General features: G+C 40.8%; 1 protein-coding gene across 1 annotated transcript in view; it reads left to right on the forward strand.

Moving 5' to 3' along the window:
• Positions 1-326: 326 nt before the first annotated feature.
• AP3S2 (adaptor-related protein complex 3, sigma 2 subunit) overlaps positions 327-13,473 on the forward strand; it is an 83,208-nt gene continuing 70,061 nt past the window's right edge. Inside the window, exon 1 of the mRNA XM_006885169.1 lies at positions 327-446. Coding sequence (XP_006885231.1) covers positions 378-446 — 69 coding nt within the window. The 5' untranslated portion in view covers positions 327-377. The remainder of the gene's footprint in view (positions 447-13,473) is intronic.

Consider the following 13,473-nt stretch of genomic DNA (forward strand, 5'->3'; position numbering starts at 1 on the left):
ACAGTCCTTCATCTCCTGCAGCAAGCCCTTCAAGGTCTCTTACGTTTAGGCGAACAAGTTACAAGGTTTCATCAGTTCTTCGGAATCGGAATTTCGTTTCTGGATCTGCTTTTCCTACGTGCTCGTCTTCTTGTAGGGCTCAAGATCCCGGGAAAGCGATCGGTGTGGACGAGGGGCACAGAGCAAGGTATGAGTAAGAGTGGCTGTTTTAGCACCTTCCTTCGCCGGTCGGACCCTCGGGCGCTCGGGACCGTAGACGCTGGGGCCGAGTTTCCGGGCGCCGCTCTCTGCTGTGCACAGACCGGAAGTGACCGTGTTGGGGCGGAAGAGCTGTTTTCTGGGAGCAACTGGTGCTGAGTGAAGCGTGTCCCGGGAAGATGATTCAGGCCATTCTGGTTTTCAACAACCACGGGAAGCCGCGGCTAGTCCGCTTCTACCAGCGTTTTGTGAGTGCGGCGCCGCTTTGCGGTGCGCGCCCCTTCAGGGCCCCCGCCCCCTTTCCCTCCGGCTCGGTGCCTGACCCTTCAAATCCCTTACCTCCTTCCTGGACACACGGCGGTACCGGACCTTTCCCCTTTGCCCCGCTGCCCCTGCTCCGTCCGGTGTCCCCTTGGGTCCCGACATTTCTATGACTTTCCCCTGAGGTCTCGACGCCAGGTATAATAGTCACAGTTGGCGGTGTGTCTCACTGGGAATGAAGTCCCTTTCATTTTGTTGTTGTGAACAGTTTTTCTAGGAGGAAGAAACACTTAGCTTCTTGACGCTTTTGCTTTAGCCAGAGGGTCTGGGAACGTTAAGTTCTTGCAATCTCTTTGCCTTAGTGTTTGGGCCGCCCTAGGGGACTGGATTCCTTCCCTTCATTCTGTAGAATTGAGGACAGTAAGTTAAAGCCGGAAGTCCAGGCTGGGTTTAGAAGGGGTCGTGGTACTAGGGATATTGTTGCTGATGTTAGATGGATCTTGGCTGAAAGCAGAGAATAGCAGAAGAATGTCTGTCTGTGTTTCCTTGATTATGCAAAGGCATTTGACTGTGTGGATCATAACAAACTGTGGCTGACTCTGAGAAGAATGGGAGTCCCAGAACATTTAATTGTGCTAATGCGAAACCTGTACTTGGATCAAGAGGCAGTAGTCAGAACAGAGCAGGGCAACACTGCATGGTTCAAAATTGGGAAGGGTGTACGCCAGGGATGCATCCTGTCTCCATACCTTTTCAACATGTATGCAGAGCAGATTATCCGAGAAGCTGGGCTCTATGAGGAGAATTGTGGCATCAGGATTGGTGGAAGATCTGTTAACAATCTGCGTTATGCAGATGACACAACCCTGCTTGCTGAAACTGAGGAGGACCTCATGCACTTGCTGCGAAGGGTCAAGGACTGCAGCCCTCAGTATGGACTAAGGCTCAATGTCAAGAAGACAAAGATTCTCGCCACTAGACCAATTAGCAGCGTCAGGATGGATGACGAAGAGATTGAGAGTGTTCACAGCTTCAGTTTGCTCGGCTCCACAGTCAACACTCTTGGTACCAGCAGTCAGGAAATCAAAAAGCGTATCGCAATGGGAAAGTCTGCTGTTAGGGACCTCTCAAAGGTACTCAGGAGCAACAGTGTCTCTCTGGAGACTAAGGTGCGCCTGATACAGGCCATGGTCTTTGCAATCGCTTGTTATGCATCAGAGAGTTGGACAATGACTAGGGAGGACAGAAGGAGAGTGGATGCTTTTGAGCTGTGGTGCTGGAGAAGGGTACTGAATGTACCCTGGACTGCCAGGAAAACAAACAGATTCAACATGGAGAGGATTAACCAAGCTACTCCTTGGAGGCAAGGATTCTGGGGCTTTGTCTGACATACTTTGGACATGTTGCCAGGAGGGACGGGTCCTTGGAGAGGGACATCATGCTTGGGAGGGTGGAGGGACAGCGCAGGAGGGTAAGACCCTCTATGAGATGGATTGATTCAGTGACTGGGGTAATCGGGATGGGTGTGTCAGAGGCGGTGCGGTTGGCGCAGGATAGAGCAGGGTTTAGGGCTGTTGTGCATAGGGTCGCTATGAGTCGGAAACGACTCCACGGCACGTAACAACAACAACAAAGACAAGACATGGGAAAATGATAAAAAATTTCAAGGATTGCCGCGTGACGGCTCAATAAATGATAATATAAATAATTTGTATAAATTATTATATGAATTTTCCAAAACGTTTCTCGGGAAAACCGCAAATATGATTATTTGCCACTCCCACTCCATTCCTTCCCCTCCCTCCCCCTTTAGGGGCTAGGTTTCAGAATGTTACCTAAGGTCAGAGGCCTGGTGTAAATAAAGAGGTCTGTTGACAAGTTAAACCTCTTTCAGATTTTATTTACTCTTATCAAATGGAGATAGGACAATTTTTACCTTGTTCATAGGAGTTTTTACTAGAATCTCATTAAAGAAGACATTTCATTAAAATGTATTTTAGTAAAATACGTTTTATTATAGGAACATTGTTGCATCTGTATGTATGTACATTTGTGCGGTTTTTTTCATAAAAATTTTATTAAAACATGTCACATTATACATTCAGCTATTTAAAGTGTACAATTATGTGTGGTTTTTAAAAAATACATATACAGAGTTGTGCAGCAACCATCGCAATCAATTATAGAACATTTTTCTCACACAAATCAAAAAGGTCATCACTCCATGCTTCCCTTTCCAGGCCCTATTAACCATTAAATCTTGCAGTCTCCATGTGCTTCCTTTTCTGGACATTTCACTTAAATGGAATCATACAACATGTGGCCTTTTATGACTGTTTCCTTTCACTTAGTGGTTTATTTCTACTTAATAATTTTAAGGTTCAGTCATGTCGCATGTATCAGCTTCCTTTTTTAAAATAATATTCTGCTATATGGCTAGACCACATTTTGCATATCCACTCATCTGCCAGTTTTTGATTGATGCCGCTATGCTTAAGTTTTGTGTTAGAGTATGTTTTCATTTCTCTTGGCTGTATACCTCTGACAAAGGCAGTGTCTCTTTTGGTTGAGATCTACAGTGACACAGGAGAAAGGTAGGTAGTCTCCTCTGTATGTATGACTTACAGTCTTCAAAACCTTCAGGAGGGCCAGCTATGATTTAGTCTGACTTGACAACAATGAATTTGAATTTTGTTGTTTTTTTTTCTCATTTTAAACAATTTTTTATATTACTCTGATTTGTGTGTGTGTGTGTGTGTGTGTGTGTGTGTACCATGAAATTGATTCTGATTGGTACAGAAGGGGATTGTCACTCCTTCTCCAGCAGAGCATCTGGTGGATTCAAACAACACACCTCTGGGATTGCAGTGCAGCTTCTTGCCACTAGGCCACCAGAGCTCCCTTACTTTGATTTATATACAAAGTTTGAATATGTTATTTTCACAAAAGATCCTTCCCATTTCCTTCACCCCACCAACCCATCGAATTGTGCAGCCCTATGATTAACAGCCCCCCCCCCCCACTCTCCTCCCCCCTCCCCCCCCCCCCCCCCCGAATTTGGCGGCCCTTTGTTTAACACCCCCCCCCCCCCCAATCCTTACCTCTCTGTTTTCACCCTCCCTGCTGCCTTGGATCCTCATACTCATTCTACATAATGGTTTTATACAGTATTTGTCCTTGTGGGACTGAGTTAGTTCACTCAGCATAATGCTCTCCAGTCCCTCTCAAGTTAAGTAGTAATTTACAAAATGATTGCTCTTACGTTCTGCGTAGTATTTCACAGCTTCTCAAACCCTTCATTTGTGGTTGGACATCTGGGCTGTTTCCATGTTCTTGCAGTGATGCTGCTATGAAAACTGGTGTACAAATTTCCATTTGAGCCTCTGTTCTCATTTTCTTAGGGTATATTCCAAGTAATGAATAGCGTGTCATGGAATTTCTATGTTCAGCTTTTTGAGGAAGTGCCAAACTGCCTTCCAGAGTTGTTGAGGACTGCCAAATACAGCCAGAAAAATACAGTATGAAGAGGATAAAATTAATGAATAGGGCCTTCTAAAGATTAAATCCCTGTGTTCATAAAAACCCTTTTTCCAACAGGATGAAAAAAAGCCTACTGACTAGGAACAAATATTTGGCAATACCATCTCAGGCAAGAGTCTCAAAATGAAAGTTTATAGAATATTCCTGGGCCTCCACAAGAAAAGGCTGATAACCCAATTACAAAATGGGCAAAAGACATGGAAAGAATTTTTGCAGAGGAAGATATTCCAATGGCCAACAGACATATGAAGAACTGCGCCAAATCACTGGCAGTAAGAGAGATGCAAATCAAAAGCACAATGAGATACTGTCTCACTGCAGGAACAGTGGCAAAGTTTAACTGGACAGCAAGTAATAAATATTGGGGAGAATGTGTTGAGATAGGAACTCTTTTGCATTGTTGGTGGGTTTGTACAATGGTACAACCACTCTGAATTTTGTTTTGATATACCTAGGAAAAAGTCCTGATAGGGTAGTGGATAAATACTCAGCTATTACCTAAAAGGTTGATGGTTCAAATTCACCAGCCACTCCTTGGGAGAGCAATGTGACATTTTGTAAAGATAATTGTGTTGGAAACTTCCTGGGCATTTCTACCCAGGAGCTGCACAAGTCTGCAAATAGGTTGCTATGAGTTGGAATTGACTTGATGACAGGTTCAGTTTTGGTTATATACCTCGGAGTAGAATTGCTAGGTCATATGGTAACCCATTGTTTAACTTTTTAAAGTGCTGCAAAATTGCTTTACAAAGTGGCTGCAGCATTTTCTACTCTCATAAGGGTCTCAGTGTATTCACACCCTCACCCACACTTTATTAACGTTAACCTGATGGATGTCATTTGCCTACATGTTTCACTAATGACAAAAGATCTCAGCAGAAGATCTGAAAAGATACCAAAGAAGACATTCTGATAACCAATAAACACATGAAGAAATGCTTGAGATCATAAGCTGACTCATAACTGACCCTCCATTGAGTTTCCAAGGCTTCAGATTACATGGGAGGAAATTACCTTTCTCCTGCAGCCACTGGTGTATTTACTATTGTTATGTGCCTTCAAATTGGAACCAACTCATAGTTGGTTTTTAGCCAACCGACGGGTTTTCAGAAGCTGTAGATTACATGGGAGGTTCCCTGTCTTTCTGCTGCAGAAAAATTGGTAGATTCAATGGCCCCCCTCCCACCTTTGCGTTGGCAGCACAACGACAAGAACATTCTAGCAACAATAGCAAAGTTAATTAAGAGCAAGCCAAAAATGATGAGAGAGTGGAGAAATTGGAACTCTTACACTGCTAATGGAAATGTAAAATAACAGTAGTCAGTATGGAAAGCAGTCGGGTTTACTTAAAACGTTGAAAATGGAAATACAGTTTTGTTTTTTATTTCTTTTTAATTGGTTTCCATTTATTTGCTCGTATCTGCTTTGTTTTGTAACACTAATTATAATTTTACAGTGTCATTATTTACAATACCTTTTTGAATCCTCACTCTGTCCTTTGTCCTCCATCACCCTACCCACTCATTCACTAATCTCGATTTCCTCCCTCTCCCATCCCTGTCACCCCTCCACAGGTGTTTCTATCTGTGTGTAAACCTTGGTCTTTTATTTTTAATATCATTTGATCCGGCAATCTCACTACTAGGTATATATCTTAAGGATATAACTGCAACATAAACTATTAAGTGTACGCTCATGTTTATTTCAGCATTATTTACAGTTGCAGAGATAGAAACAACCTCAGTGTCTACTAGTGGAAGAATGATTAGAGAAACTCTGGTACATTCACACAATGAAATATTACACAACACTGAAGAATGATAAAGAATTTACAAAACACTGCATAATAGCTAGAGAAAAATCATGCTGAGTAGTCTAAGTCTGTCACAAAAGGGCAATTATTATGTAAGACCACTGTTAACCCCCACCCCCAACATATCAACATATGATGGTTTCCTATTTTGCTGTTAGAAGTTAGGGAGCCCAACATTACATACCATTTTCCCACTGATTGCTGCCATTTCTCCCTGTAGTCAGATAAAAGGTTTTGTTCAAAAGATATTGCCAGTTTGAAAAAAGTGTTGATGCTTAGTACAGAGGCTGTAAATATCTCCAAAAAACCCCAGTAAAACAAAACCTCCTTTCTGTAGAACAGGAACTAACTCATAGCTGACCCTCTGGCAGATATTTGAGGCTGTAGATAGCAGGAGAGCAGATCGCCCATCTTCCTCTCTTAGAGCTCTTGGTGGATTCTAATTGCCAGAAAGGCACGGTCTTTAGTGTGATTCCTTAGAGACTACACCACCAGAGCTCCCTATACTGGAGCTAAGAAGACAAACTTTGTACAGTACTGGAGGCTTTGATTTAACATAGCCTTTCTGGCTATCTGCCTGTAACATGCCTTGACAGAGGTTTGGTGGTGTGGTCTGTGGGGCATTGAACTGCTAACCCTGAGACTGCACCTCTCTGGCACCTCAAGCACCTCTGAGAGAGAAGGACGGATAGCCTCCTGTGGGATTTATAGCCTTGACAATGCAACAGAGTCAGCAGTCAGGTTTTTTTGAAAGAAATAGGTATATGAAATAATTGATAGTTACCAGGGATGGAAAGGGAGGAGAGGAAAGTGAAAATTAGGGGATTGATAAGTGGGGAAAACCATCAAGGCAGAACCAACTCATCGCTGACCCTCCAGTGGGTTTTCAGAGGCAGTAAATCACTTGGGCAAATTACCTGTCTTTCTTTCATGAAACAGTTGGTGGATTTGAACCTCCAACCTTTGAGTAGGCAGCACAACTCTACTACTGATTTGGGTAAAAGGCAATTTGCAATAAGAGATTGATCAGACTTTGTAATTAATGTTTTGGGGTTTTTTAATCAAAGCTTTTTTTTATACTTCATATTGTGTTTCATACAATCATTCTCCTGCATTATATTTGATAAAATTAATTCCCGTTAACCCTTGCCTATCATTACCCTGTCTTTTCATCCATATCGTTGTCATTTTCTTCCCCCTCCCTCTAAACTGTGCATCCCTGTAGTTTCACCCCTACCCATCCTCACCCCTCCGCTCTCACCCCATCCACCCTTGAGTCCCCATATATATTTTACTAGCTGTCCTTCTATTTTTACAATAATGGTCTTGTGAAGTATTTGTCCTTCTGAGACTGAGTTCACTCAGCATCGTGCTCCAGTCTCTCCCAAGTTATGTTGTAATTTTTCAGAATTGTTGTTCCTGAGATCTACATAATATTCCATCATGTGAATGTGCCACAATTTCTTAATCCATTCAGGCTGTTTGCATGTTCTTGCAATGGTGAATAACGCTAATATGAACACTGATGCATAAATATTCATTTGTGTCTCAGTTCTAATTTCCTTGGGGTATAATCCTAGTGGTGGAATAGCTGGGTCATGTGGAGTTTCTGTGTTCAACTTTTTGCAGAAACACCAAACTGCCTTCCAGAGTGGTTGATCATTTTATAATCCCACCAGCAGTGTATGAGAATTCCCACCTCTCCATATCCTCTCCAACATTTATTACTTGCTGGCCTGCTAAACTTTGCCACTGCTGCTGGGGGTGAGATAATATTTCATTGTGGTTTTGATTTCTTAATCAAAATCATCTGTCTTATTGCTAGTAGTTTTGAGCATTACTTCATGTGTCTGTTGGCCATCTGAATGTCTTCCTCTGTGAAACACCTTTCCATGTCTTGTGCCCATTTTGTAATTGGGTTATCAGTCTTTTTATTCTGGAAGCCCAGGAGTATTCTGTAAACATTTGTTATGAGACCCTTGTCTGAAATGGTAATGTAATTAATGTTATAAAAATGTGTGAATGATTGAATGGAAAAACCAGTATGATTTGTTAAGGTTTCACTCAAATCACACAAAAGAAATACAAAAGAAGGAGCCCTAGTGATGTAATGGTTAAGCATTCTGATGCTAACAGAAAGGTCAGTGAGCCCATCCACCGCTTTCCTGAAGTAAACACCTAGATATCATTTCCCAAAGAGGTCATACCTGAAGAAACTGACAGTGCCACCTGTCATGTAAGGCTGCTGTGAGTGCACAGCAACCCAACAGGGAACACAACAGTGCTACAAGGGAGTCCTAGATACTGTAGACAGCTGTGTGTGGACTACTAGCAAAAAAAGCTGGTGATTTTAATTCACCTAGAGCCTCCTTAAGGGTGTGCTGGGGCTTAGTGGTCAGGAGTTACACTGCCAACCCAGGGGCATGTGGTCAAATCTATCAGCTGCTCCAGGGGAGAAAGATGGGTAGTCTCCTTTTGTGCAAATCACTGTCTCTGAAAACCTGCTAGAAGGTCAGCTATGGGTGGATTCTGACTCTGGTACAGAATAATGGAGCAGATTCTTTAGGGAGCTCTGGTGGCCTAGTGGGTAAGGAGTTGTACTACCAACCCAGAGTCAGGTGGTTTAAATCCACCAGTTGTCCAACAGGAAAAAGATGAGCAATTTCTTCCTGTGTGATTTATAGCCTCTGAAAGCCTGCTGGGGGGCCAGCTATGAGTTGGTTCTGACTTGATGGGATTGGGTTGCATTTTGAGTTGAGAGACTCAAGTCAGACTTGATAATTTTGCTTTTACAACTTGAAAGCCCATTGAAGTAATTTAACCTAGATTCTTGCCATGAGTCAGAATCAGCTTGACATCAACTGACCGCAGTGACTAAGGATGTTGAGCACTTTTTTAAGTCAATACCGTTTGTATATCTTCTTTGCAGATCATATGATTTTTATAAGAACCAAATGTGCTCTAAGTGAGAATTAACTTGCAGCATACTGAAATGTGTGAGTGACTATTAAATAGGTAAGGAATAAAAGCATATGGTAATTTCCTGTTTTGCTGAGTTAGAAGTTAGGGAGCCCACCATGGCATACTACTTTTCCACAGATTGCTGCCGCTACTCCCTGCAGTCAGATAAAAGGCTTTCATTCAAAAGATGTTGCCAGTTTGAAAGAAATGCTGATGCTTAGCTTATTTTGTACTTCAGAGTACAGAGTTAATCCTTTATAGAGTATCCTAGCACCTGTGCTTCAGTTGGAAACTAGGAAAATAGCGACTGAATAATATGAACTTAAAGTGACCATTGATTAACAAAATTTTATTCTATCATGAAATATGAAGGGCCATTATACATTCTTGTTGAGTCAAAGTTATAAAAAGGATTTTTACACAATAGCACTTTCCCTGTTGTTTTGTTTGTTTTAAAGCAGTCAAATTCAGCATTGGGAGGTTGTATACCAACTTCAATTGCTTTAATGCTAGTAGTTGTTGTTGTAGGCTGTCAAGTTACCTGCAGCTCATAGCGACCTTATACAACAGCTCTGAATCCTGCTCTATCCTAAGTCAACTTCATTGTCTCTGACACACCTACCCCTATTATCCCAGTCACTGAGTCAATCCATTTCATTGAGGGTCTTCCTCTCTTGTACTGTTCCTCCACTCAACCAAGCATGATGTCCATCTTCAAGTACTGGTCCCTCTTTGCAAGCATGCCCAAAGTATGCCAGATGGAGCTACAGAATCTTTGCCTCCAAGGAGCAGCCTGGTTTTACCCTTTCCAGTATGAACCCGTTTGTTCTTCTAGCAATACCTGGTATATTCACTATTCTCCAGCACCACAGCTCAAAGGCATCAATTCTCATTCTGTCATCAAACTTTCTGATATGTAGCATGTAATTGCAACAATCATGGCTTGGATCTGGCATACCTTAGTCTCCAGACTGACATTGTTCCTCTTCAGTACTCTGGAGATGCCCCTGACAGCATATTTCCCAATGCAGTTTGTCTTTTAATTTCCTGTAGTTTCTGATAACTAACGAATCAGCCAGTTTCCCTATTTTTTAAACAACTACGAGCTCTAGTGGCCTACTGGTAAGAATCTACTGCAATCCCAAAGACATGCAGTTTGAATCCACTAGAAGTGAGCTGCTCTGTGAGAAAGGATAGACAGTCTCCCCACCTACCTTACAGTCTGAAAAACCCTCTGAAAGGTTAGGTATGAGTCACTTCCCACTCAGTGGCACATAACAGCTGTAGTTCAAACAAATTCAGTGATATGCATAGAAAGGTCTTAAATTTGCTTTCATTTACAAACTTTTTGGCAAATCCCACCTGAAGGATTTTTTAAGCTTTAGGTGTGATCCCTTACTGGGCTTCAAACTAGTTCATTCCAGTTCAGCTTCCTACTAAGAACTGGCCTTTCAACACCCAAACTTACTGTTGAGTCTGTGACTCAGTGACTTTGTGAGTCAGAGTAGAGAGTGCCCCACTAAGGGTTTTTAAGGCTGTATATCTTTCATGGAAGCTGCTGCCCTGTCTTTTTCCTCCAAGGAGCGCTCTGATCCATGCGTCTAGGCTGCTGGCCTCCTGCATAGTAGCCCAGCACTTAATCCCTTGTGTCATCAAGGCTCATTTTTCCACCCCTGACACACTGACTAGAAGCTACATTTTTTAATGCAATATTTATTTATGTATTTATTTATTTATTTTTACAGCATATTCTTCCATTTAGTTCCCCCCCTCCCCTTTCATTCATTGTTGCACATTTTCTTCCCTGCCCACTCCTCTCCCTAGTTCACTTTTCTCTTGGAAAAGAAAAAAAAAATTTCTTTCATTGTTATACAATCCCCCTACCCCAAATCCACAGTCTGCTTCACTGTGTGTTACTTTTTCTGGAATCTTGTCATGAAAATAATACTTAATCAAGTATTTCTTTGAACAGTTCTCTCCCTTACCTGTTTGAATGCAGTATACATTATTTATCCCCTCTTTTCTTAGGTTCTCCCCAATACTGATGTCAGTCCCGTTTTACAACATTAGCACCATGCAGTATTTGTCTTTTTATTACAGAGATATTTCACTCAGCATAATGTCCTCCAGGGTCACCCATTTTGTATAATATTTCATGAGTACCTTATTTTTCAATGCATCATAGTATTCCATTGTGTGAATGTACCATAGTTTCTCTATCCATTTGTTTGTTAATGGGCACTTGGGTTGTTTCCAACACTTCGCTGTAGTGAACAAAGCAGCAATAAACATGGGTGTACATATACCTGCTTGCATGGCATTTCTGATTTCTTTGGGGTATATTCCCAGTAGTGGAATTACTGGGTCAAATGGTATTTCTATTTGCAACTTTTTGAGAAAGTGCCGTACTGCTTTCCATAATAGTTGCACCATTTCACACTCCCACCAACAGTGAATAAGGATTCCAGTTTCTCCACAACCACCCCAGCATTTGTTGTTTGTTACTTTGTTGAATTTTGCTATTCTTACTGGGGTGAGATGATATCTCATAGTTGTTTTGATTTGCATCTCTCTCAAAGCTAGGGATTTTGAACACTTCTTCATGTGTTTGCCATCTAAATGTCTTCTTTGGTGAAGTGTCTATTCATATCCTGTGACCATATTGCAATTGGGTTGTTTACCTTTATCTTGTTGTGGCACTTGAGTATTCTATAAATTCTAGCTATAATTCCCTTATCAGACATGTCACTGCCAAATATTTTTTCCCAGTGTGTGGCTTCCCTTTTTACCCTGTTGGAGAAGTTTTTGGTTGTGTATAGGGATTTTATTCTTAGAAGGTCTCATTCCTCTATTTTATCCTCTCCTGGTTGTGGGTTTTTCAGGATGCTTGGAACATTGTTCATGTTGTGGATTAGGACTTCTAGAGTTCCCCCAAGCTTTTCTCTAATGATGTTTATAGTCCTTGGTTTTAGTCCTAGGTCCTTGATTCACTTTGAGTTGGTTTTTGTGTATGGAGTGAGATACGGATCTTGCTTGAGTTTTCTGCAAATAGTTTTCCAATTTTGCCAGCATCATTTGTTAAAAAGGCTGTCATTTCCCCACTTGACTGATTTCATCTCTTTTTCAAAAAATCAGTTGACCATAGGTAGATGGGCTCATTTCTGGGTTCTAAATTCTGTTCCATTGATCTATGTGTCTTTCATTGTACCAGTCATGCTCTCTTGACCACCATGGCTTTGTAGTAGGATTTGAAATCAGGGAGTGAGATGCCTCTTTCCTTATGCTTTGCTTATTCAGGGCCTCTTTCCATTCCAAATGAAATTGGAGATTGCCTTTTCCATCTTGTTGAAGAATGGAATTGGTATTGGGATTGCATTGAATGTGTAAATTGCCTTTGGTAGCATTGTCATTTTCACAATATTGAGTCTTCCTATCCATGAGCAAGGAATATTCTTCCAATTCTCCAGGTCTCTTTTTGTTTCTTGTACTAGTGTTTTGTAATTTTCTTTGAATAGATCCTTTGTGCTTCTGGTTAGATTTACTCCCCAGTATTTAATCTTGTGATTCGTTATTGTGAAGGGTATTATTCTTCTGTGCTCCAGTTCTTTATTATCTTTGTCACTGTAGAGGAATCCAGTTGATTTTTGTATGTTGATCTTGTATCCTGCCACTTTGCTGAATTGTCAACTATGTCCAGTAGTTTTCTTGCTTAGTCTTTAGGGTTTTCTAAGTATACTATCATATCATCTACATATTAAGATAATTTTACCTCCTCTTTGTCAATTTGGATACCTCTTATTTCCTTCTTTTGTCTTATTCCTATCACTAAGACTTCCAATACAATATTGAGTAGGAGAGGTGATAGTGGGCATCCTTGCCTAATTCCTGTTCTCAAATGGAGTGCCTTTAGTCTCTCTCCATTGAGAACAATACTGACTCTTGGGTTTGCATATATACTTTTTACTATGCTGAGAAAATTCCCCTCTATTCCAGTTTTGTTGAGTGTTTTAATCAAAAAAGGGTGTTAGATTTTGTCAAAAGCGTTTTTTGTATCAATGATAGGATCGTGTAGTTCTTGTTCTTTGCTTTGTTAATATGATGAATTACATTGATTTTTTTTTTCTTTCTTATGTTGACCCATCCTTGCATACCTGTGGTAAATCCCACTTGGTCATGGTGAATTATTTTTTTGAGGTATCATTGGATTTTATTGGCCAGGATTTTATTTAGGATTTTTGCATCTATGTTCATGAGAGATATTGGCCTGTAGTTTTCTATTTTGGTTGTGTATTTACCTGGCTATGGTATCAAAGATATATTTGCTTCTTAGAATGAGTCTGGAAATATTCCATCTTTTTCTATTTTCTGAAATAGTTTATGTAGAATTTGTGACTGTTCTTCTCTGAATGTTTGATAAAATTCACTTGTAAAACCATATGGTCCAGGGCTTTTTTTGGCTGAAAGTTGTTTTATTACCATTCAATTTCTTCTTTTGTAATGGGTCTGTTCAGGTATTCAGTTTCCGTTTATATCAGCATAGGTAGCTTGTGAATTTTTAAGTATTTGTTTATTTCCTCTAGGTTTTCTTAGTTGTTTAAGTATAGTTTTTCATAATATTCCATTGTTAGCCTTTTTATTTTAGTTGGTTCTGTTGTGATGTTGCCCATTTAATCTTTTTTTTTCTATAATTATATTTTATT

Source organism: Elephantulus edwardii, unplaced genomic scaffold, assembly GCF_000299155.1.
Source record: "Elephantulus edwardii isolate Elephantulus edwardi_28Jun2011 unplaced genomic scaffold, EleEdw1.0 scaffold00041, whole genome shotgun sequence".
NCBI lineage: Eukaryota > Metazoa > Chordata > Mammalia > Macroscelidea > Macroscelididae > Elephantulus > Elephantulus edwardii.